The sequence below is a fragment of the Perca flavescens genome, chromosome 24, assembly GCF_004354835.1.
Source record: "Perca flavescens isolate YP-PL-M2 chromosome 24, PFLA_1.0, whole genome shotgun sequence".
In the NCBI taxonomy this organism is placed as follows: domain Eukaryota; kingdom Metazoa; phylum Chordata; class Actinopteri; order Perciformes; family Percidae; genus Perca; species Perca flavescens.
This window is the reverse complement of record NC_041354.1, coordinates 15,618,592-15,645,421: the sequence shown is the minus strand read 5'-3', so window position 1 is coordinate 15,645,421 and position 26,830 is coordinate 15,618,592. Positions and strand designations below refer to the sequence as shown.

The 26,830-nt window shown below is 39.8% G+C and overlaps 2 protein-coding genes and 3 non-coding genes across 5 annotated transcripts in view; all 5 read left to right on the top strand.

Moving 5' to 3' along the window:
- LOC114550677 (zinc finger protein 2 homolog) overlaps positions 1-26,830 on the top strand; it is a 393,410-nt gene that overhangs the window by 16,906 nt on the left and 349,674 nt on the right. The gene's annotated exons all lie outside the window — the stretch shown is intronic.
- On the top strand, positions 758-831 carry trnat-agu (transfer RNA threonine (anticodon AGU)). Its single transcript has one exon. It is a non-coding gene; the product is annotated as a tRNA-Thr (tRNA).
- On the top strand, positions 1,729-1,801 carry trnat-cgu (transfer RNA threonine (anticodon CGU)). Its single transcript has one exon. It is a non-coding gene; the product is annotated as a tRNA-Thr (tRNA).
- Positions 5,056-5,132, top strand: trnaq-cug (transfer RNA glutamine (anticodon CUG)). The gene has a single exon. It is a non-coding gene; the product is annotated as a tRNA-Gln (tRNA).
- Positions 19,836-26,830, top strand: part of LOC114550699 (zinc finger protein 271-like) — a 160,025-nt gene continuing 153,030 nt past the window's right edge. The window contains exon 1 of the mRNA XM_028571471.1: positions 19,836-21,479. Within this exon, the coding sequence (XP_028427272.1) occupies positions 19,883-21,479 (1,597 nt within the window). The 5' untranslated portion in view covers positions 19,836-19,882. The remainder of the gene's footprint in view (positions 21,480-26,830) is intronic.

Here is a 26,830-nt window from a genome sequence, read left to right as displayed (position 1 = left end):
CTACCACGACCACTGTAGCTGAGACAAGGATGTGACCAGCAGGGAGTGGTTGCAACGCTGCAGCGTTGATTAGTGGATGGGTTGCAGGTGTGCAGCTGGGAGCAGGTGTACCAGCTTGGCACCAATCAGGACGCCGGGAGAGAAAGAGGGAATCGCCACGGCAACAACCCTCCAACTCTTCTACCCATTTCATTTAACCCTCTCCTCAATTTCCAAACTATGGCAAGAAAGAGCTTGCCCCAAAATATTACTTCCCATTTACAACCAAAAAGATAATTCCATATTACTCTCATCAAGGTTGCAGAGAAATATGAATTATTGCTCTTCCGTTGCAGTTCCTCCGGGTTAAAGTTGCTTCTTCATCTCATCACTCAGTGAGGAAAATGCATCATAAACTGCGTATTAACATGTGTTGGCATTGTCAAGTTAGCTCAGAAAGTTAAAGCTACATCCATATGATGAACAGAAGGCCTAAAGGAGATTTGGGTTTATTTAAGTAAGTAAAGAGAGCAGCATTGCTACATATCCTTCATTTCTTACCTACTAGTAATTCAGAAGTTTATTTTTAGAATGATGTCACATTCTAACATCCAGACTCCCTGCTTATTGTTCTCGGGGAATTGAACAGTGCAAACCTCAGCAAATATCAGTTATAGTAAATGGAAAAATGTTTCAATCTGTCAGTAGACTGTATATTATACAGCTTATATAAGGTAAAAGAGAAATTAAGACTCAACATTCCAGAAGTCCTCAAGGAGGTGCTGTGGCTTAGTTGGTTAAAGTGCCTGTCTAGTAAACAGGAGATCCTGGGTTCAAATCCCAGCAGCACCTTGTTGTTGCAGAGATTACCTCTGTTAGTATCCCATCAGCATGTGGGCCCAATCCCCATGCTACCCGTTATGGGTGTGCAAAGCAGCCGGTATTTGTATCTGTATTTGTATTTGTTGAGGGGTGAAAAGTAAAACAGAGTAACAAGACGTACCATATAATTCCCACAAGTGCATACAATTCGACACAACTACACAAGCATTTTTTTTTAACCTTTTTACGTTAACGTTACTCTGTCAGCAGCCTATTGTCTAAATGACCGAGCTAACAGAGCTCCGTAAACAGAGCCAACATGAGAGCACCCGACTGCAGACGTCAATAAAGCAGCGTAATGAAATAATCTCCCGATCAAACCCCGCTTCCCGAAAGTTATAAACTGCGTCCGGAACCCAGTTAAGGTACAAAAAATCTATTCAACAAAAATAATGATGCAGTTAAGTGTTTTTTTCGCTCAGATACGGGCACGCACTGCCAAATACAAATATTTTTTTAAGTATTTGTTCGAAATAAGTAATCGTAAAAACCACGTTATTTGTGCCTTTCCGAATACCGTATTCGGGTTCGGCTCCACCCCTACTACACTTTATGCTACCTTGGTAGCAAATGAAAAAGGTAAGAAAGGATTGAAAAGGCAGACTGTTTTCCCTGGCATATTAAATTTACACAGAAACACTACATTAAGACAGACTTAAGATGGTACATAAACACGGAACAGATTCGAGTCACTGACAGACGAAAATCGGCTTGGTGTGTCAGCACCTTTAAATGCCTTGGCCGGCGAAGTTCAAATTTATTTCACCTCTGACCTCAGTCAGCATCATTTGCACCTTAAACCACACCCAACAGTGATGTCACAGGGTCCTGGTGTTTTTTTTTTCTGGGTGTGTTTGAAGCACAAGAGGCGCTGTAGCTTAGAGGTTAAAGCGCCTGTCTCGTAAACAGGAGATCCTGGGTTCAAATCCCAGCAGTGCCTGATTATTAGTTGATTACCTCAACACTGTGTAGCATGTACATGCAGTGACCTGTGTATTTTCAACAAGGACAACAAACTTAATACCTTATTTCCCATATCCAAAAAGTTGTATGTAACATTAGGCTATTAACAATTGAAGTTTAAAACCACAGTATGATTTATACAGAAAGAAACATTTTATCAACACTGCATTCACAGCATGTCTCCTCAGTAACTCCTGTTTAATCAAATTAGGCCAATCCAAAGTTAGATTTTGTTAATTTAGTTTAACGTTCATTGTATGTTTTTAAAAGTGTTAACATCCTAATGAACAGGCTTTTTTTGTACCATAATGTTACATGTGTCCACATCTGTCATTCAAAAAACTCTCGACCCAGTTTAAAACTTTTACAGCCAACTTAATAAAATGTCTGGTTTTTCTTTTCGGGCTAGAGATTATAAAGTCTATCGATTTGAACGGTCTATTTTTGTTATTAGGGCTCCAAGCCCGAGTCTGGAAGAACCGGCGGTAGCGAAGCTACGCCGTTCGCACAGCAGGGCTGGTCCAGATCCCTGCAGGGACCTTGGACAAATAATTCAGCCACTTACACCACTAGGTGGCGCTATAGCAGAAAAAACCGCATTTGGCCTTATAGCTCCCACAACGTACAACCGACATCTATGCGTTCCCTGGATCCAACTGAATCACGTGATATAGGCCTTGCCCATTTCCACCTAGACTTTTTTGCGTGAAAAATAGGGTTGGGTACCATTTGGATTTTTACGATTCCGATGCCAAACTTGTACTTTTAAAACGATTCCTAAACCGATTCCTAAACAGATTCTTGAAAAACTGAAAAATGACATTAAAGAAAGGCTTTTTTTTATGGAGCTTTTTAAAAAATGTAAAATTATTTAGGTTGAACAATATATTAACGTTTTAAAGTACTTAAATATATACATATACAGTACAGGCTAAAAGTTTGGACACACCTTCTCATTCAATGCGTTTCCTTTATTTTCATGACTATATACATTGTAGATTCTCACTGAAGGCATCAAAACTATGAATGAACACATATGGAATTATGTACTTAACAAATAAGTGTGAAATAACTGAAAACATGTCTTATATTCTAGTTTCTTCAAAGTAGTCACCCTTTGCTCTGATTACTGCTTTGCACACTCTTGGCATTCTCTTGATGAGCTTCAAGAGGTAGTCACCTGAAATGGTTTTTTTTAAGGAGTTCCCAGAGATGCTTAGCACTTGTTGGCCCTTTTGCCTTCACTCTGCGGTCCAGCTCACCCCAAACCATCTCGATTGGGTTCAGGTCCGGTGACTGTGGAGGCCAGGTCATCTGGCGCAGCACTCCATCACTCTCCTTCTTGGTGAAATAGCCCTTACACAGCCTGGAGGTGTGTTTGGGGTCAATGGGCCTCATTCACCAATATCAATATCACCAAGTTTTCTCTTAAATATGTTCTTAAGAAAGTTTCTAAGAGAAGTCTACGTCGGATTCATGACATGTTCTTAAACAGCAGAATTGTTCGCACCTGTGTTCTTAGGATTGATGAATCCCACGTCTTCATAACTGAAAGCGCGTGCCAGTTGTTCCTAATTAGCATAAGAAAACGCCCCAAAAATTCCCGTATAAGGACAAGACACTTACTGTGCACCTCCTGGGAGACTGCGTTAGAGATTGTCGGCGCGGCGGTGGAGAAAGTACTGAATCTCAGTATTTAAATCAAAGTACAAATAACCAGAGACATATTTACTTTAGTAAAAGTAGAAGATGTCCACTACCACAAACAAGGCCTGGCTTTTAAAAGAAGTTCCCATCCTAACCAGCATAAAACGGAAATATGTTGTTAGAATCGGAATGCGGTTGGTTTTATTCATGGATGCATTTTATTTTCTTTAACCATGTAAGTAAGCAAATAAAGTGTGTGAAGCAGTGCAAATGGGGAGATGTGAAGAGGTCCAGCCAAATAAATAAATAAGATATGAACGCGTCTTACGCAGCCTGGCGGAGGAGTAAACAAGGCTGTGGAGAGAAATAGATGGCAACTATGATTTAAAAACGGGAATAATAAAAAAAGGAGCACCGGAGCCGGCTTGGCTCAGCGGCAACCTTGTATCTACGGCAACCAAACTTCACTGGTGAGACAAACAGTTGGCAGGGGGAAACTGATCAGAAAATGTAACGGAACATTGTAGAAATGTAGTGGAGTAGAAAGTATAGATAATTGCTGCAAAGTGTAACAAAGTAAAAGTCAAAAGTAGGTTATGCACTATTGAGTATACTTAAGTAAAGTACAGATACGTGAAAAATGCACTTAAGTACAGTTACGAAGAATTTGTACTTTGTTACATTCTACCACTGCATTTTGGCCCTATAAATAGCGATCAATCACCAAATAACGCAGGATTTAATCAGTTTAATTGCTGATGTAAATTGCAGTGTTAGTGTTTTTTTGCATAATATGATTTTTTTTTCAACAAATGATCAGAAATACATTACAGTACAATACTATCATTGTAAACGACCGTAGAATTAAATAAAATGCAGTAACCAATCATTTGGAGCAAATTTTCATCACTCAAATGTGCGTAAGAGTGCTTTTCAGTGTTCGTAGATTTTGTTCTTAGCTAAGAACAAATCCAAGTAAAGAAAACATTAGTGAATGCCAGAATCTTCGTAAAAAGTGTTTAAGAAGGGTTTAAGAACACATTTCTTCGTAAGAACGGTTGGTGAATGAGGCCCAATGTCCTGTTGAAAAATAACTGATGGTCCAACTAAACGCAAACCGGATGGGATGGCATGTCGCTGCAGGATGCTGTGGTAGCCATGCTGGTTCAGTATGCCTTCAATTTTGAATAAATCCCCAACAGTGTCACCAGCAAAGCACCCCCCCCCACCATCACACCTCCTCCTCCATGCTTCACGGTGGGAACCAGGCATGTAGAATCCATCCGTTCACCTTTTCTGCGTCGCACAAAGACACGGCGGTTGGAACCAAAGATCTCATCAGACCAAAGCACAGATTTCCACTGGTCTAATGTCCATTCCTTGTGTTTCTTGGCCCAAACAAATCTCTTCTGCTTGTTGCCTCTCCTTAGCTTATCCATCAGACATTTGTGTTCATTTGGCCTAATTATGCTGTTTTGATAAAAACTAGTAAATTGATTATTAGCTCTCCTCCACTCTGTAAGGAAGAGCCTGGAAGAAGCTCAGATCAGGCAGTCGGCCCCTGACTGTGTTTACAGTCCCCGAGGCGCTGTAGCTTAGAGGTTAAAGCGCCTGTCTCTGATCTAAACAGGAGATCCTGGGTTCAAATCCCAGCAGTGCCTGATTATAAGTTGATTACCTCAACACTTACATATAGTGACCTGTTCATTTTCAACAAGGACAACAAACTGATTTCCCAGAGCCCAAAAGTTATATGTAATATTAGGATATTAAAGGTGCAATATGTAGTACTGACAGCTAGTGTTTAAAATACTTACCGAAGCTCTGTAACGAACTGAGAGGCACACTTTTTCGGCTTAGAATTACAGTAGGAACCGCTAAAAATAACACTACCTTGCCGTCCTCTGAACACACTTTATTGTCATTCAATGTAGAACCACCTCTGGGATGGATATCCACGAAATAAGCTGGATAGATACGTCTAGATAAATTCTCCATCTAGGAAAGCCAAATAAAACCAAAGATGGATAAGTCCCTCTGAAGCCATCTATTTAAAAATATATCATGTTCTATACTACAGTAGATTTTATTCTTATTCTTTGAACTATGATCCTTAAATATTTAACTTCAAAGTTACAAGTTTATTATACAAAATAATCAGAGGGTAATCATGAATAGTGCATATCTTTCAAATTTTTTCATATTTAAAGTCAACCAGAGACTATAAAGAACAGAGAGACCTCATTTAGTACTGCCAGAATCTGTGCTGTGCAGTCAATCCAAATCAAAAAAGTACAATTCATTAGATTATAAAGTATGATAATACCTTAAAAGTACAGTACATGAGCAAATGTTCTAAGTTACATTCAATCTTATCTCATCTTATTAAAGGACAGTGGGTAAAATCGACTCTTAAAAGGCTGATTTATTCTCAAGGGCAGAGGAGGAACTCAGGTTTTCAGATGTTCTTAAAAGTGGAGTTACCATGAATGGAAGAAAATATTTAATTGCATTTTTTTAAAGGCACTGGATAATTTAGTAAGTAAGTAAGTAAGTAAAATTTATTTATAAAGCGCTTTTCACAGATAAAATCACAAAGTGCTGTACAATAGAAGAGGTAAAACAAACAATGTAGAATGTGTATACATATGTGAAATTAAAGTGACACTAGTGAAAACCCATCAACCAAAAGCTTTCCTAAATAAACATGTTTTCAATTTAGGAAATTATAGTATAGTATTGACATGAATAATTAGGGAATGGGTAATTACCAATGGGAGGCAGTAATGCAACGACTTGGATGCCAACTGCCGTTAAACTCTAAAGAAGAAGAAGAAGAAGAAGAAGAAGAAGAAGAAGAAGAAGAAGAAGAAGAAGAAGAAGTGTTATTTTTATTTTCACTTTATAATGCTGACTACAGGCATAGTCAGCCATCTTGTTGGGTACAAAAATTCTCGGATGACACTGCTTTAGTGGGTCTACTTAATCAGGGTGATGATCTTGCCTATAGAAGGGAGGTGCAGTCTTTTTACACCTGGTGTGAGTCTAACTTTATGAAACTGAACGTAGGAAAGACCAAAGAACTTGTTATTGATTTTAGAAAGAAGTCAGTATATCTGATAAATAGGATAAACAAGTTAATCAAGAGAGCTGGTTCAGTTATTGGTCTTAACCCAGACGTACTGGAGGTTACTGTAATTGTCCTGCTTTTTGAAGGCCATCCACTACACAATTTCAAAGGACTCAGAAGCTCTTTCAGTGAGCGATTGGTAATGCCTCGGTGCTCTAGTGAGCGCATGAGAAGGTCTTTTGTTCCCGCAGCGGTTAGATATTTTAACCAACACTGTTAACTGTTGGATATTATTCTTGTCTTCTATAGTGTTTGTTTTTTACATTCATGTATTGTGTAAATTGAATTTTTCTTAAAATTGTGTCTCTTTATCAGGGTCTATTAGTCTCCTAATGCAGAATTATTTATTTATTTATTTGTCTGTTAGTTGTGTATTGTGTTCGATTGCTGTATGGTTGGTGGCAAACCAGTTTCCCTATCGGGATTAATAAAGTTTTTTTTTTTCACGATGAAGAAGGGCAGAGGAGTGTAGCGGAAGTTGTGTTTGTGTTTCCGGGTCCCGGAAGACGCGCAGACCTCCGTCCCATTGTTTGCATTTTAGCTCGTGGTGAGGACGGCGGAGTAAAAGGCGCCAGTGTTTGGTGTCCTTCCAGAGAGAAACATCCCAAACTGCTGCATGAGGTTTTCAAACCTGAAACGGAGCTACAAAGAGCAGGTCTGTTTTCTTTCTCCGACCGGAAACGCGTTTACTGCTGTTGTTGTTGCAGGGAGTCCGCGCGCTAAGCTAACGTTAGCCGCAGCTAGCTCCTGCTAACGTGTGTGCTCCGTGTTTTTCCTCAAATGCAGCTCGGGGAGAAGTTGAGGAGAGACACTTCAACATGGACTCTGAGAGGAAACTGTCAGCTGGCCAGCGGAGAGGTGGGAGACGTTTACAATGTTCTATATTCTTCTATTTCTTCTTATTTAACGTTAACGTTACCCTGTTGGGGAGAGTCATTGTTGTATGAGCTGGCTCTGGTTTATAATGCCATATAACTTTTATTGTTATTTAGTGTGTCATAACTGAAAAAGTATTAATAAGAGCTGCTGTCAGTGCCTGAAGTGGAGGACAGGAGGTGCTCCACTTTTTGCCACAGCTGATAAATTAACCACACTTCGTCCATGGCGACGCTCTGCTATGCATAGCAACGGTCTGTTGTTCTGATGCTGCGTTCCAGACACAGTTTTTAGCCCGTAAGTTACGACTTCAAGTCACGACTCACGAGTTGGTAGCGTTCCAGGCAAAGTCACCACAAACCCTTCTAGCTAGCGGCTACCTAACGTTGACGTTAGCTATCTAGGTTACTTTACGTTGCCTATTTATGTCTATTTATTTCTACTTATCGCTGTTAATAAACGGCGTCTGTACAGCCTCAACGGGGGTCGCCATTGTTGTTTATGTGTGTGTGACGTCAAAAACTGTAACTGGGAGTACAACGATCTGGTACGAGTTGTTTACCCATTTCTAGCACATACCACCTTAGATGGTATATTAATCGATATGATGTAGCGTGTTGGACAGTGTGATACACACTGGTCACCTCTGCAGCAGTCACTTTGTCAGCTAGAAAGTCATTTTTAGGTCGGAGGAAAGCATCCATAGATTTGGATGTCCCTTTCTGTTGGACACGTTTCTTGTGAGTCTGTTTCGTTTGACATCGTACTCCCCTCCATGTCCGATTGAGAAGGAAGTTTTGCAAAGGTCACAAAAAGCCCTCTCTGTATCCCCCTCAACCAGTGGTTAAATTGGCTTTAGGAGGGAGGGGGGGAGCCCTCATTTACGGAGAATGGTCGTCATTCAAAATCGTGCCGTAAAATGACTTAATGTGTTTTTACGCCAAATGGGCTCTTTTTCCAGTATTAACGTGTAAGGTAGGGTTGATAAGTTATTCAAACAAAGAGAAAAACTTCACAATTCACTTACTTTATTATTATTATTATTATTATTTATTTATTTTAACCTTTTTATAGGCTAATGTTAATAGGCAGGCAATAGATTTCACCCTTGGAAAATGTATGAAATTGAACATGTTTGAAAATATTGGTTGGCAAATATGTAAACATCTTTTTAAACAAGAAAATTATGTTGATTTAAGAAAATCAGAAACAACTATTATATTTATTATAGCTTTTTTAACAGTGATTGGCTGGCCCAGCTTGTTAATAGCCAGTGTATGTTCATTTTAGCTTCCAGTTTGTTAGATGGCACCAACATTTGGTCTAATAATAACTGACCTGGCAACTCAAAGGCTAAGGTTTTGCTTCCTGATTTGTTTGGTGACTTATGATGTGGGGGTCTGGGGGTCCTCCCCCAGAATTGTTTTAGCATTAAACACTTAATTTTCTGCGTTTTGGTGAATTTTTATGCACCTATTTCTACATTTATCTTTATGTAAAGGGAAACATTAGGCTACAATCCAACTATAACAACATAATGGAAAATATTGCAGTAAGGCTGTCAGGAATTCTGTATTGCTTTCATCTATTTATTCTCCTTTTAGATTGACTTTTCTAATTATATCTGAGTCAGCACACATGCAGCTTAGGCATAATTTATTCTTCCCTTTTTTGCATCTTTTGTTGGGGAAGTAACCTCCGTAAATGTGCATATGACAATTATTCACCTCAGTGATACATTATTCATTTAATTTATTAATGCCCTCAACACCTTTCAGCCACAAATATTCATTTTCCCAGTCTTTCTTGTACCCACACCTTCTCTTTTTAATTGATGGTGCCTCAGAGTCAGACTCAGTCTCTTTTTCCATTTTTTGAATTGGAAAGCGCGCATCTAAAAGTTCCTTCCCAGTGTGTCTGGTATGCACGTGCGTGGCTGCGTGCGCTGTCAACAACCTAGTCAGCAGTTCAACTGAGGGGTGGGTGTGGCAACAGTAGCGTGCTTAATTGTCAAGTAATGTTCGTTTGGCTGCCTGGGGCTCGAGGATATAAAGCGACCAACTTTTTTTTTTTGAGCAAGCATTGATTATGCGTGACACGGTCTCAATTTGCGGGACGCATGAATTTGGCTTCAAACGCTGTGCGCGCACGTGCTACGCGGGGCGGGTGGTCACCCTAGTTCCAGGGCACTTCCACTGGTAGAAGGTTGTGAAAACCCGAGTTATGGGTTGCCTGGAACGCAGCATTAGCAACGGTCTGTTATCAGCAATTAGCAGAGTGCAGAATGCCGTCTGTCGGTACCATAGATATATACACTAGATGTCGCCTTGACTACGGCAGTTCATTGGAACGAATGCGTCAACAGAGCCGCCATCTTGGAACAGGGGAGTCACTCCTCTTTAATGCATCAGCGTCAATGTAGGCAAAGGTCTAACAGAAATAAAATCACCATAAATCGTCATGAATGTGATTTTCTAGTTTTTGTGGTTCGTTCCAAAAGTCGGGCATGTATTTATGATCGAGTCCAGAGAAGAATTAAGCTTTTGATATTAATATAATCTACTTTGTTCAAAATGTAATGCCTAGTGCATGTAAGCCTAGGTTTATAGTCCCTTTGCTATTTGTTCTTTTCATTTCCTCTATTGAACATCAACAAGCAGCACAAAAGTCCGGCATCTCTAGCGTTGATCTGAATGCGGGAAAACTTCGGACCCCTGTTGCAAGATGGCGGCGGTTTTGACGTATGCTTAGAACCTCAAGGCGACATCTAGTGTCTATATCTATGTGTCGGTACACGATCCGTTCTGCCTGCATGATCCGTTCTGCGCAAGATAAAACCGTTTAAGACCCGCACAATCTGTTCCACGCTAGCCTATGGCTAGCTTCCACCGGGAAGCTAACGTTAGTTTAGCTGCAGCTAAGCGGCAGCTGACGCAGTGATGCATATACTTTTCTATGGGTAGTGAAGCTACAGTAGTCTGTGTTTTATATTCGCTGCAAAGACGAACTAAATCACCTGATTAATGCAACGTAATCACGACATCTTGCGGCCACTTTTCCCCGCAGAATGCTGCTACCAGCCAGGCTAAAGCTAATATAGTTAGCCTAAAGAAACAAGGCGTCTGTGCGAACTAACGTTACGGTTCGGAGCCGCGGCGCTGGAAACATAGTCAACCAGGGTATTGATCTACCTAATGTCCCTCTCCAAAATCACTTCAGCAGTCACAGCCTTACTTGCTTTGGTGTTTGTAAAGCATTAAAGTTCAACAAAGAATGGTTCACATTAGAAGTGTACCTTTTTCATTTTTATTTTCTATGTATGTCTTTTTTTGTCCTATCGCAATATATATCTCAAAAAAATAATGCAATGTCAGTGTTCCAACGGCATGCAGGCCTGTTGGGAGCCTTGTATTTGATTACATTTTTTTTACTGGTGAAAATTACAGGAGTTCATATACCGTATAATCAATGAAATACAATAACCATCGTTTAGTTATCATTGGCTGTCTACTATCCTATATTCAAGAGATTACAGAGAAGAAAACTCAAGTTGCTCGTCACTTCAGCTTTCGGTTTTTCATATTTTGATTTGATTTATTGGTTTATTTAGAAGGGGACAGTGCAATTTCATAAAACACATGAACAAACATGGTTAAAAAAGCCAGAATTAGCCAAAAGGCTATTTTTCATCTGTAGTCCCCTGACATGGGGGGATTTCTATTTTGTCTCCCATTATTATGAATTATTTCTACAGGTAACATTAAATATAATACACGGCAGGTAAGGCATAGACATTTCTCTGTTCTCAGCTGAGATGGAAACATTAACGCTGCAGTACCATTGCACTTAACATTAGCCTAGCAGCTAGCGGAGATTCCTTCTGCTTATTGCTTTATTCCGATAAAACATGGTTGAATTTGAGCCTGTATGCACTTTTAGTGGTCTTAAACAGAGCAGCTTATATTGGTAGGTTGAGCAACAAGTTAGCTGACTGCCGAGTCATCCTTTCTGCTCTTCTCAGCTGCTAATTTGACACAATGTTCTGAAGAGTAGGTGGTGTGTATATGAGGCAAATATCAGCCTATTTAAAATAATGTTAGTACATATTTATAAGTGTGTTTTCGGTTCATGATGTAGTACCTGAATATTTCCCAGCAATGTTTACTGGGCTCTTTTAAAAGTAAGTAAGTTTCTACAGCGTTTGAACGCAGCATTGGGGAAGCTTACTTTGCAGTTAACGAATGTTATCTAGTAATTGGTATGGCTTTGCCAGACCCTCTTCCAAAGCGCCCTGAAGGAGGGTCTAGCTACTCCACATAGCATTTGGGGATAGGAGGAAAACGTGCTCTGGTTTTATCGTCATGGCTAAGCTCCGCACAGAGCTGTGGCAAACTAGTCGCGCAAGAGAAAAGTCAGATTTGAGAGATAGTCTAGCTAGCTGTCTCAATTTACCATGCAGAGATCTTAGGAGCAGTCAACAAGCTTTTAGCCAACTGTAACATTATTGAAATACTTAATGGAATTATATCGTCCAAAACAGAGTAAAGATGGATTTGGCAGGTTGGGGAGCCTGTTTGTAGCTACCGTCTGACAACATCTATCATGGCTTCACTCTACTGTATTGCTGTTAGTACAGACATGTTAACTAAACTGACACTGGAGTCACGGCTGTGTTTCATTGATGTCATCCTCTCTATGACACATTTCTCTTATTAAGCTTTATTATGGCATCATGATTAATCAAACTGTGAAAAAAGAGCATTTCCTATTAGTGATTTTAACACTTCTTTCTCCTTATGTTCAAAATCCACCGATCACTCACGTCAAAGGTTTTGCACAGGTCTCTTTTGTGTCAGGTCTTAACATTATATATATATATATATATATATATATATATATATATATATATATATATATATATATATTTTTTTTTTTTTCTGACTGTGGGCTTACTTGACATAACTTGTCTACACATGGTGAGCAATAAATACATATGAACATCGCGAAAATGTAACTCTTGGTCTTTGACAGCTATAGAACGAGAGTATATAATGTTACAGTTGGCTAAAGGCTTCCCATTGACGCTGTCTTGACTGGTGTTAGGTTGATAAGGGGTTGAAATGCTTGTGTGTTTACCTCAGAAAAAAAGTCTTTCTACGAACGACTTTTGCGATTTGTAGGCTTCCAAGTCATAGACCCAGCCATTGCTGAACTGAACGTGTGCTTCCATAGATTTAATATTACGAATACATATAATCACACACCACAGACTAAATATACAAATATCTGGAAATGTCAGAGGAGGTAAATCGTCTGGGTGTCGAGTACATTCTCTTGCAGGCACCTCATACGGATCCAGATCTCGTATCAATGCCATCTTTTCCTGGTACTGTTTTCTTGCATCCGGTATAAGTTTCTCTGTATAGTATATTTTGTTCTTTTAATCTACTTCTCAACATTGTTTTTCTACACTATTATTTTCCTGTAACGGCTGTTCTCTTGTTTTCAATGGTAACCGCGGCCTCACATAATGGCGGCGTCCTCTTGTTTGCACTGTGCAATGACGTCGGTTGCCGAGCCCAATACAATGGAAAAATGAAATGCAATTGATTAAGATTTCACTCTGTTAAATCAAAATAAATTTAACTGAAATGAGGATTCCATTGAAACTTTGCATATTACATTGTAAATAGCAAAATACATATTCAAATTCAGTGAAAAAATTGCAAATTGACAATTGCAAAATACATTGCCATATGAATAAAGAAACCAAAAAACCATGGCAATATGAAATGCAAGTGATTGCGCTTATTCCAAATTCAATGCAAAATAATTTAATAAAATAAGTTGAACCTCTGGTTGAAGAGGAACAATGCGGATTCCGTCCTGGTTGTGGAACAACGGACCAGGTCTTCACTCTCGCAAGGATCCTGGAGGGAGCCTGGGAGTATGCCCATCCGGTCTACGTAAGACTGGGTCCCCTGGGAGATACTGTGGGAGGTGCTGCAGGAGTATGGAGTGAGGGGTCCCTTCTCAGGGCCATCCGATGTTTGTATGACCAAAGCGAGAGCTGTGTCCGGGTTCTCGGCAGTAAGTCAGACTCGTTTCAGGTGAGGGTTGGCCTCCGCCAGGGCTGCGCTTTGTTACGAATCCTGTTTGTAATATTTATGGCCAGGATATCGAGGCGTAGTAGGGGTGGGGAGGGGTTGCTGTTCGTTGGGCTGGGGATCTCATCGCTGCTCTTTGCAGATGATGTGGTCCTGGTGGCATCATGAGCCTGTGACCTTCCGCACTCATGGATCGGTTCGTGAAGCAGCTGGGATGAGGATCAGCACCTCTAAATCAGAGGCCATGGTTCTCAGCAGGAAACCGATGGAGTGCCTACTCCAGGTAAGGAATGAGTCCTTACCCCAAGTGAAGGAGTTAAAATATCTTGGGATCATCAATGGAGCGGGAGATTGGTCGGAGAATCAGCGCAGCGGGGGCGGTATTACATTGAATTTATCGCACCGTTGTGACAAAAAGAGAGCTGAGACAGAAGGCAAAGCTCTTGATCTATCGATCAGTTTTCGTTCCTACTCTCACCTATGGTCATGAAGGCTGGGTCATGATCGAAAGAACGAGATCCAGGGTACAAACGGCCGAAATGGGTTTCCTAAGGAAGGGGGCTGGCGTCTCCCTTAGAAATAAGGCGAGAAGCTCACTCATCTGGGAGGAGCTCCTTTGAGTCGAAAGGAGCCATTTGAGGTGGTTCAGGCATCTGGCAAGGATGCTCCCTGGGCGCCTCCCTAGGTAGGTGTTCCAGTGACCAGCTGGGAGGAGGCCTCGGGGAAGACCCAGGACTAGGTGGAGGGATTATATCTCCGACCTGGCCTGGGAATGCCTCGGGATCCCCCAGTCGGAGCGGGTTAATGTGGCTCGGGAAAGGGAAGTTTGGGAGTTCCCTGGTGGAGCTGCTGCCCCGCGACCCGACACTGGATAAGTGGATGAAGCTGGATGGATAATTGAAATTGAATTGAGGATTGCAGATTCTAGATATTATAGTTCAGGGCTCGCATTTTTTTTTGCGACCAAATTTGAGTCTGCGACTGAATTTTACATCCAGTCGCACATGTGTGACAAGTAAATTTCCCCCCTTTTCTTATACGTTAAATGTTGAAATGTCGGTATCTGAGCGCCTATGTGCAAGCTTATCTGTCCTGTCTGAAAATTGACCGAGAGCAGAGCTCTGACACAAACGCACACACACACACACGCAGAGGTGTGGATGGTGCAAACTACGTACGAAGTCACAGAGTCACGGCAATGCCGATAAAGTGGTTGCTAGTATGTTTACAGTTTTTAAAAACTTCACGCAGACAGTTTGAATAAGAAAAAAAAATAATAACCCAGACCTGCCAACCTGTACGCATTTTGCGTAGAAGATACGCATTTTGACATCAAAATACGGTGATACGATTTATCACTTTAAACTACGCGAAAATCAGGTGACTGCTTTGAGTTCACTCGTTGACGTGCAGTAGTATGGCAGTTGCCATCTCAGTCTAACTCTTGATGTAAAAGAAGAAGAGTTCGACCAATCACAGCGTCGGGTTCCTTCCTCTAATGTCAAGCGGGGATATCGGCTACTGATAGTAAAACGAAAGCATCAGATGCAAGTGTTATTCAGTGGCGTTATTCCTCCCTCATTCCCGTTTAGTTTGTTTGGTTCCCCCCCCAAGGGAGGACGGTGCTTGCAAAGGTAAACGGATTTGATGTAGAAAGGTGAAATTAATTAATTTACGTAGCCTACCTGTCAACTTTGGAGAAATCTGATTTAAAGACTTGGATTTCGTTACAAAGGTCTTATATTGTTTTGCCTTTCCTAGGATTAAGTTCATACCGTAACAAAATTAACGGTTACTAATGTAGGCTAATTAAAAACTGACCGGAGCCTATCGCTGGACGCACCGGACCGAGACACAAAGTAGACATGCCTCTCTGACCGGTACCGGGGGGTTAGCGGTTAAACTGAGCGGAGGATGTGCGCAATGTGTCGGTGTCTGTCAGACCTTGGCTGGCCGCTCGGTGCCTTCGAAGCTCAAGCTAACAGGCTAACGGCTTATTAGGTAGCCAAACACCGAGCGGTAACATCTGCAAAGATTGGCTCTGTGAGCGCATCAATCTGCTCGGTGTGCGTGTAACAAACAGAGCGAGCAGCCGCCGGACTCTAACATCTGTCGATCCGTGCAGGACTTCACTGTGAGCGGACTGTTTAGAGACGATGTGACCGGCAGGTAACGTTAAAGGTTCTCTGCTACTGTAGCAGAGCTACAAGGAAACGCTGAACTGAGCGGTGTGTTTTCAGTGTTAAACACTGCTGCAGGTGTTCATGCATGACTGTTGGTGGTGATTTCCAGAGGTGGAAGACTTACTCAGATCATGTATTGCGTGCCGCATGAACCAGAACTTCGACAATAAATCCGTAAGTTGCTACTCAAAAGTTTCTCAAGGTTGGCAGGTCTGATAACTTAATGTTCTAACTACCTAGGATAAATAGGTTTGGAATTATTTTTACAACTGAAATAGTTGTTTTGTAATTACAAGGGGAAAGTACCGAAAAAATTTACCGTTGGGTACTAGAACCGAATTTCAGGTATCGGTACCGATATTGGTTCAGATGCGAAAGGTACCCAACCCTAAGGGTAGTAGCCTAAACTATGCATGTTTAATTTTAAGTTTAATTCATTGTAATTGTAGACTAGAGCTGGTATATTTTTTAAATATTTTATTTACTGTCATGACAGCAATGGTGCCTTCTATGTTGAATCTTCAAAAGTGACACTGAATTTGAAACCACACATTGTAATTTTTGCAATTATTATCAAAGTATTTATGGTAACACTTTACTTGACAGTACCGACATAATCGAGACATGACACTGTCATAACTTTGACATGACACTGTCATGAATGTGTCATATTTTGACCTCAAGTAAAGTGATACCAATTGTATTTGTCATTAAGATATAATGGATAGGACTTGCTGTCATTACGACATTATGACAGTGTAACGAATACATTCTTTGACCTCAAGTAAAGTGGTACCATTTTGATTTGTCATTAAGATATCATGAAGGCTAAGACTAGCTGTCATAACACCATTATTACAGAGTAACGAATACATTCTTTGACCTCAAGTAAAGTGGTACCTTTCTGATTTGTCGTTAAGATATCATGAAGGATAAGACATGTCTTAAGAAGTGCCATTGCACACCAAATTACCTTCCTAACACATTATCATGCGATGTAAAAGTCTTTGACACTAGTGTTATGTAGCTTATCCGTGTGAATTTGGACAAGAACCAGAAGAAAACTAGATTAAGAGCCAGAGAATTTAACGTCAATAAAGAGACTAGAAAACCAGGATAAAGTTTAAGAAGTGTATTAATACACAGAAATATGGCATACATGGGTCAATGACGAATAAGGGTTGGCCGGATGAAAAAATTAAAATGTTATGTTATTTTGTTATTGTAGCCTCCATGTTTTCACACACCTGATGCTCTAGGCTACGGCCAACCGTTGGTGGCAGTCATGCAAAAAGTTGTTATGCCAAACGCCAATATAACAGAAGAAGAACGCGCATCCTGACCATGTGAACGCTGCCAGTCGGAAAAACAACGTAACCAGGGGGGCGGTGCCTGTTATTCCAAGGTGGCATGAACGCAGCATAACAAAATGGCACCTTTTTAAATGGTGGTTACACCACTTGACATTTCAGGAAGCTAGCATGACTGACAGGATTCCCTAAATTATTAAAATAAAAATAAGCATAATTTTAAAATATATTGTAAATATGTATAATAACCTTTTAATTTAGGTTAATGCCCAAGTAGTTTATGGGATTTTTTATAAAGAAATTTGACCTTTTTATAAGCAAGATAAAAATTTTGGTTTTGACGGTTACACCACTTAGACATTTTTGCCATTAATTGCCAATTATTCTCTTAAAATTAATTAAAACCAAACTAAAATATGGCCTCTAAAAAAGTATGTATTAACGTAATTTGTTTGTCTGTTTTTTAAATGAAATGTATTTAAATTTAATTTAACCTTATAGACACAAAAAATGGGCGTCACGTCATTGACCCACATACAGAAAAAATAATTAAGTGCGCACATAAAGGAAACCCTTTTCAGTTCTATGAGCTCAATTGTTCTTTGATGACCATGAAGAAGGAATCCAGGGCAATCTGTCTAAGTTCAGAGTCTCGATCCTGTAGCTCGCCACCCAGCCAACTAAACTGTAAATCTCTAAACCCTGGAAGTCTCTGGGATCTGAAGAGTCGATGTGATTCATATTCCACTGTGGACTGGACCTCCCCTGCGTAGCGTTTCTAAAATCTCCACCTGTAGATAAGGCCAAATATTTTCTCTCAATTACTATTCAGTAATAAAATCAATTGCTTAGGCTACAACGAAAATTAATTGAGGTCATATTTCAGTTAACCCATATCGAAATATTTAAACCTCTTTTCAGGTTGTACAACCATTCTTAAATTTCTTCTCTTAGGTATCAAAAGTATATAAATCCCTTTCAGGTATCAAAAGCACATTTAGGCTATATTAATAGGCAACCTTTTATACAAAAAATAAATTTCTAATTCAAGTTGTATGGAACCTTAGTAACATTAACACTATCCTAAATATAATTGCATGAATTGCATGTAAACATCTCTCAAATTGTATTATTTTCCCATAAGTTGAGCTACAGTGTTGTAATCTAGAGGCATTAGGACATGAGCTTATTTATCTTGCACCGGTAACTGTAGAAAGAATGCACTAAAAACTAGGCTCCTTCAATTCAATTTGATCAAATCCTAACAAGAGTTATCTCGAGACTTTACAGAGAGTAGGTCTAGACCACACTATAATTTACAAAGCTCCAACAATTACAGTAATTCCCTCAAGAGCAAGCAGTGTGACAGTCGCGAGGAAAAACTCCCTCTTGGGAAGAAACCTCGGACAGACCCAGGCTCTTGGTAGGCGGTGTCTGACGGGCCGGTTGGGGATATGATGAAGTTAGCTACTTCACCATAAACTCCAGTTAAACAATTAAACTCACAATTTGTACTAAAATTTTTCAACAAAAAACCCACAGCTAGCAATAGTGTTGAAAAGCAACATTACTTTCCATAACCAATAGATAGAATCATTAGCCTTTTCACAGGCAATATGCAGTAGCTAGTCCGCTAGCCTTTTGTGACTAATTACCTTATTAACATATGAATACAGCACCTTAGCTAACCCGTTAGCTTTGCGCTATTAGCACCGATTAGCATGTATGCTAGCGAACTCAAGGCCTAGCTAGTGCTAAAGAGTAACTCACCATTTTGCAAGTGACACAGTACTTGTAAATAAATTTGTATCCAGCATGTTGCTGATCTCCCCATGAGTGGTGCATCTAGTCTAGCAGCTCCTCCAATTTTTAGACACACCATCCAGCAAGGCCATTTCTAGACATCAAAAAGGTCCAGCTGCATCCTGCTGCGTCTGCCGCATCCACCAATGCTCTGCAGCGCCACGTTACATCCCGCAACGCCCTGCTGTGCTGTTCATATGCACAGAGTAGTCAGGATCCGGTATAGGAGACTGCACTACTCAGTATGACTCGATGTGCCCTGCTATGACATGAACTTCCACGATGAACTTCAAAGTCACTGTTCCATTATCTTTAATGTGACTATTATTTGCCACTGTTCATCACCCCCCCAACCGGCCCCGTCAGACACCGCCTACCAAGAGTCTGGGTCTGCCGAGGTTTCTTCCTAAAAGGGAGTTTTTCCTTGCCACTGTTGCAATAGCCACTGCTAATGCTTGCTCTTGAGGGATTTACTGTAATTGTTGGGGTTTTGGGATTTATAGAGTGTGGTCTAGACCTACTCTATCTGTAAAGTGTCTCGAGATAACTCTGTTATGATTTGATACTATAAATAAAATTGAATTAAATTGTTGTTGTGAGTGTCAGTACTGGGGAAGAAATCTTTAAACCGAAGATTGAATTGAAAATCCTGACACCCTTATTTATTATGAGAGTGAACAAAGCTACTTATCAAAGTATTGTTAAGATTCACATTAATAATTGTTAATTTGTGTTTCAGCTTTACCTTCAGATGTCCAGAAAGTGATTGTTGGTGAAGAACATCAGCAGCAGTGGAGCTCCAGTCTGGACCAGGAGGACACGAAGCCCCTACACATTAAAGAGGAACAGGAGGAACTCCGGATCAGTCAGGATGAAGAGCAGCTTCAAGGGCTGGAGGAGGCTGATATCACCAAGTTTACATTCACTCCTGTCCCTGTGAAGAGTGAAGATGATGAAGAGAAACCTGAGTTCTCACAGCTTCATCAAAGACAAACTGAAGAGATGAAAACAGAAGCTGATGGAGAGGACGATGGAAGACCAGAACCAGCCATGAACTCAGAACCAGATACTGATGACGAGAATGGAGACTCTTCTGAACCGGAGACTGATGACAGTGCTGATTGGAAGGAAACCAGAGAACCTCAGTCAGGTTTAAACTCTCTGAATAATGATAGATTCCCTGTTAGTGATTCAAGATGTACTACTGGTGAGAAAGCATTTAGCTTCTCTGAGTATGGGAAAAGATTTGGCACCAGTATAAATATAAAGAGACACCTGAGAACTCATACAAGAGAGAAACCATTTAGCTGCTCAGTCTGTAAGAAATATTTTACACAGAGTGGAAGTTTAAAGAGACACATGAGAATCCACACAGGAGAGATACCATTTAGCTGCTCAGTCTGTAAGAAAGCTTTTAAAGGGAGTGGAAATTTACAGAGACACATGATAATCCACACAGGAGAAACACCATTTATCTGCTCAGTCTGTAAGAAAGCTTTTAAAGGGAGTGAACATTTACAGAGACACATGAGAACTCATACAAGAGAGAAACCATTTAGCTGCTCAGTCTGTAAGAAATATTTTACAGAGAGTAGACATTTACAGGGACACATGAGGATCCACACAGGAGAGAAACCATTTAGCTGTTCAGTCTGTAAGAAAGCTTTTACAGAGAGTGGACATTTACAGAGACACATGAGAATCCACACAGGAGAGAAACCATTTAGCTGCTCAGTCTGTAAGAAAGCTTTTATAGAGAGTGGAAGTTTAAAGAGACACATGAGAATCCACACAGGAGAGAAACCATTCAGCTGCCCAGTCTGTAAGAAAGCTTTTACAGACAGTGGACAATTAAAGATACACATGAGAATCCACACAGGAGAGAAACCATTTAGCTGCTCAGTCTGTAAGAAAGCTTTTAAAGGGAGTGGAAATTTACAGAGACACATGATAATCCACACAGGAGAGACACCATTTATCTGCTCAGTCTGTAAGAAAGCTTTTAAAGGGAGTGAACATTTACAGAGACACATGAGAACTCATACAAGAGAGAAACCATTTAGCTGCTCAGTCTGTAAGAAATATTTTACAGAGAGTAGACATTTACAGGGACACATGAGGATCCACACAGGAGAGAAACCATTTAGCTGCTCAATCTGTAAGAAAGCTTTCAAAGGGAGTGGACGTTTACAGAGACACATGAGAATCCACACAGGAGAGAAACCATTTAGCTGCTCAGTCTGTAAGAAATATTTTACAGAGAGTAGACATTTACAGGGACACATGAGGATTCACACAGGAGAGAAACCATTTAGCTGTTCAGTCTGTAAGAAAGCTTTTACAGAGAGTGGACATTTACAGAGACACATGAGAATCCACACAGGAGAGAAACCATTTAGCTGCTCAGTCTGTAAGAAAGATTTTACAGAGAGTGGAAGTTTAAAGAGACACATGAGAATCCACACAGGAGAGAAACCATTCAGCTGCTCAGTCTGTAAGAAAGCTTTTACAGACAGTGGACAATTAAAGATACACATGAGAATCCACACAGGAGAGAAACCATTTAGCTGCTCAGTCTGTAAGAAAACTTTTACAGTGAGTGGAAGTTTACAGAAACACTTGAGAACCCAACACGTGAGTGTTACAAGCTCCCCCCTTGTTTAGCTTCTCCCTGTCTGCTCTACTCAGGTGATCCTGATTTGATCGTTAGTGGTTGGCTCCGCCCCCTGTACTTAAGGAAGGCTGGAGGACTCTTTCAGATTCAAGTAGCTATTTACTAATGTGTTTATTATTGGTGGGATTGAGGTCTGAGGGGTATGGCACAAAACCAAGCTATTTGGAACTAAACATATGATTTTTGGATATTGTACTATAAATACAGATGTATAAATAGTAATTGACAATGAAATAACTGAAAGATGAATTTCTGGGTGTTTTACTTTACCGCAAACTGTGCTGGATGTCCCACATTAAATATCTTTGCATGAAGTTGGCCAAGAGTATTGCTATATTGAACAAAACTGGATACATATTGAAACAGAATACACTACATACTCTGTACTACATGCTTATTTTACCATATTTGATAAACCTTATTTGTAAATTTTGTATGCTGTATTTGCATATCTATTTTGTAATCATTTTTTATTGTAGTATTAAGTAGTGCATAGCTGCATGCTTCCGCCTGCTCCTTCTCGATTTTTTACCCTTAGTTAATTCTTACTGCTTTTATTTTGTGCTGTTTTCTTTTGCAATATTGTTGATTTTTCAACAATATTGATATATGATTTCAAAGATGAGGGCTTAAGCCGGGATTTCCCAGTCATCCTCGCCCAGTTTAGGCCTGACTGTAAAGCAGAGGCACTCTCAGTTACCATGGAGATTTATTCTGTGCGGCTAGCCTGGGGCCTGTTGCACAAAAGTAGAATAAAGAAATCCAGGATAACTGAAAAAGCGCAGCTTGACTTAGTTTGATCCACTCATCGCGGCTTAATCAGTTACCCATTTGCCAAGCCAGGATGAGAATGTGAAGCTATGTCAAGCCAGGTGTACATAGTTGAGATAAGTGCACGTCCACAGCTTTCTTAAATAGACCACGGTATCGATCACAGATTTACAGATGCTAAAATGGAGAATATGCATTGTGTATTCTTTACACAGAGTGAGCAGCAGCTTCATATGGAATTACGACAACGTGAAACACATTTTAAAAGAGAAACGCAAGGCTGTAATAAAACCGCGAGAGAACGCGAGGCAGACAATCACGGACCGACTGAATGCGGTGCTTAAAGTAATTTGCATGCGGTTTAATATTTTCGAGTCAATTGATTTCACATACCAATCATATGAGAGGAGCACAGCTCTAACGCAGGGCTTAAAGTACTCGGGCCTGGTCCCCGGTATCTGGCGTATGACTATTTTAGAAAAGGTTAATACATTAAAAAGTCCACATGGGATTTATTTTTGATGTGCTGGATTTAGCCAATCATCAAACTTCCAGCTACCAATGAAAATAGCTCCAGCCAATCAGATGCAAAGTAGGGCGGGTCTTTGCTGAAAAGCGAGAGTGCGGTGTGTTCTCCGTGGTAACACGGCTAAAAAAAAAATGGAGGCAAAGTTTATCGAACTTGGAGCATGTAGATACAGCTTTAGTTGAGAAATGAGTTAAAAACAAATGGCGCTGCGCATGAATAGAGGACAAGAGGAAAAGGATGGAGACGGGAAGCCATTTAGCACTTGGTGCCTCAAATTGAGGGAGCCGGGTGCTTGCTTCTGCAGCGCATGTTCCAGGAAGATACTGTACGGCAGCAGTGGTAAGACAGTGCTTGCTAATCATTAGATGCTAGTCACAAAGCTTTGGTCCGTGCACTCTGTCATACGAGTACGTTACCGGCAACGACGGCTACCGCTGCGCCTTCACTGACCGACCATGTTTGTGGTACAAACAATACGTGTGTGCACGTTCATAGCGGAACACGATTAGTCATTAACGATGGCCACTGTGTAAAGGCTATCTGAAGCCCAAACTGCCTTGACAAAGCTGTCTGTTTGGAATCACCATGGCCGTTATTTAAACATAACGGCCTTGTCCCAGAGTTTAGACGTCTAGCTAGATGAAAAGCTAAACAATGTGACGTTTTTAATATATGTACATGAGGCAAACTAATGTCAACGTGGACAAAATCATGAATGTACTAATTAGCTTTTTTGATGATGACCTGGCCAAAGTAACAACACATCTAGAAAGTTTTGTTTTCACAATGATTCATTGTAGGATTATGATATTATTGCAATATGTAAATCTACATTGACTCTTAATTTAACATATGGTTGGAAGAAGTAAAAATTGATCCAAAACTTTTAACTTCTTAAACATTATGACTTTTATTATTGTGTAATGTAAGAAGGACTTTAAGTGTTTTTAAGACCCCCCATTAAGCCTTGTCAGTAGCCTAAAAAATATACATTTACTGACCATTGCTCTGAATTGAAACTGCCATACCATTCAAGGAGTCTCTACTCTTTGCCTTAAAAGTGAGCAGAAAGACTAATGTTACACAGGAAATGTACCATGAAGATCAATTACAACCCCTAATCTACAATGCTGTGAAGCGTACATATCCTCCTCTCTCTCTCTTTTTGTCTCTCATATGGGCTAAAATATAAATTACCTAAGGAATATATTTAATCCCACTGCTCGCATTTCAAGGCAAACTGTTTTTTTGTGTGTAAATAATTAGCCTAACTCCTTAAATGGTTTCATTTATATGAGTTATAACGTTCATTGTTTATTTTTACACTGGATGACTCCAAATATATAGAACTGTTTTAGACAACACAAATGCTTGTGTAGCATTGCCGTGTGGTGTGATATCAATAAATATGACATTATTATTTTGATTATTGGCAAAAGCGTCTGGACTTTTTTTGAAATAAATTATATATTTTGTCAACTGTATAAGTTGTAATGTTTATTTCTTCACAGTTTGACACCCAATACATATGGGAACTGATTTAGACAGGAGATTGGCTTAGCCTTTATTGTTCTGTGTGTGATATCAATAAATATCTGTGAGATTCATTTTCCGTTTTATTTATTTATTTATTTGTCTTTAAGGTCATACAACCTTTTTTTACATTCAAGTGACCTCACTACAGCACAGATATTCTAATAGCCCATTTTTTCCTGAAAAAAATGATGTACATTAATTGACTATAGACAAGAGGGTTGATGTTTTACAAGCTTATTTAGAAAATAAAACCAGACGGAAAAGTAATTGTAAAAATTGCCTCAGGGCTCTCAGGGTTAAGAGCAGTAGTTCGTAGATGTATATTCTTAGATATATCATTCAGTCGGTCTGCTTCTGCCATGTTTTTCTCACTTTTTTTTGTTTTTGTTTTTTACAGAGGCAGTTTCCTTCTCTATTTATTGAATGCTTTGCTTTCTAGTAGGCCTATATGGACATAGAAAAGGAAGACTCTAACGTGGCAGCATGGTGGCAAAGTGGTTAGCACTTCTGCCTCACAGCAAGAAGGTTCTGGGTTCGAGCTCAGGTCATCCCAGGTCTTTCTGTGTCTTTCTATGTTCTCCCTGTGTTTGCGTGGGTTTCCTCCAGGTGCTCTGGTTTCTTGAAAATTAGCTGACTGGCTAACACTGGTGCATTAATGTGCATTGTCCTAAGCAAATAAATAAATGTATAAACTAAAGTGTCTAAGTAAACCCTTAGTTGATGTTAATTAAGGTATTTCCTAATATTACTAGGTGGTTGATAAAGATGTTTGATAGCATGTATGTCTTACGGTTCACAGCCAAGCCATGTCATTATGAAAAAACTGTTTTTATTGTTTACGGGTTATGGTTGTCCACATATATTTGTCCATCCTCCAACATGTGACTTACTTTTGCTAGAGGGTGAGATCAGTGAAAAGACTCCATAGTCTCCATACAGAGGTTTGCGTCTTCCTTTGTCTTTATGTAGACATTAACTTTAAGCCAAACTTTAATGCATCTTAACTATCACTTAATGTATAACTATACTGAAGAAGCATTAATACACCATAATTAAACAGTTATCAATGTCGTTTGGTACCCTTATTGTAAAGTTGAGAACAGATGCACCTTAAATAACACTTGGCAAATGTATGATAATACTGAATAAGCATTCATAAACCATAATTAAACCGTTATTAATGCTGTTTTGTAGCCTAATTGTAAAGTTGAGAACATAGGCACCTTAACTAACACTTGATAAATGCATAAGAGTGCTGAATAAGCATTACTAAACATTCACACAGATTTTAAACATTAGTGAAACGTCAATGTATAATAAAATCTTTGTGACAACGTTCTGTTATGCACACATATTCAAATTGTAAAAAAGGTTTTCATTTGATTCTGAGTTTAACTCAGTCAGTTCTCATCTTTCTTTCCACTGAAGACAATAACAGTTTGAGTCCTGTATTGAGATTACACTGGACATTTTCTTGCTCTTGTCATCTTCACTGTCATGTCTTCTGGATAGTTGTCCTCTCTTTAAACCTAACAAACCAAGTTGGATATTTCAATGTCTTTTAGATGCATGCAAAAGCTACAGATGCAAGGATTGATCGTTCACTAGATCAACGTCAGATCTTTCCACATGTTGTACACTCAAATGACCACAAAACATGATAGGGCAGCCTTAATGGTACACACTCTACCTAGTGAATGGTGGGCTACCTTGACGATCATGATTATCCATTATCTAGATTGTGTCAAGAATATGAATACATTGATGAATCTGAAAGCCAGCAATCACAGCATTAAAATGTTTGTTTATATACAGCCTTGTAACTATTAAACATTTTGTTAAATATCTCATGTACCCCCTCCAAAGTACCCCTAGGGGTACATGTACCCCCATTTGAGAAACACTGATCTAGACTGTGTCCAGAGTATTAATGCATTGATACATCTCACATCCAACAATCACATAATTCAAATGTTTGTTTGTATAGATCAGTTGCAGTTTGCAGTTTCAAACATGCCTTGAACACACGGCATCTAACCACTGAAAGAGCTGAGAAAACAAAGAAAACTAAATACGTTTGAATGCAGCACAAGGCTGGTGAGGTGAATTTCAGCAACATCTGTGTTGTTTTTCAGACAACGGCAGCTGCACACTGTTGTTGGAATCCTCTAATGAAATACAGACACACTTTTACACCGTTTAGCTGTCAGCATTTCAACCGTGTTTACTCCAACTGCTAGCTAACGGTAGGCTAACGTTACCTGCTGTTGAGTGTAGTGTTACCGTAACTAGCGTCCCGTGCGGGCAATGTTTCAGTTCCCTCTAACGTCCGTTTTCGGAGCATCAGAGAGAAGCGCAGGCATTTAAGTGGCACCTAAATAACAACATGGCATCATGACTTTGCGTAAATATACACGCCACTTTCATAAAGCAAAATGGC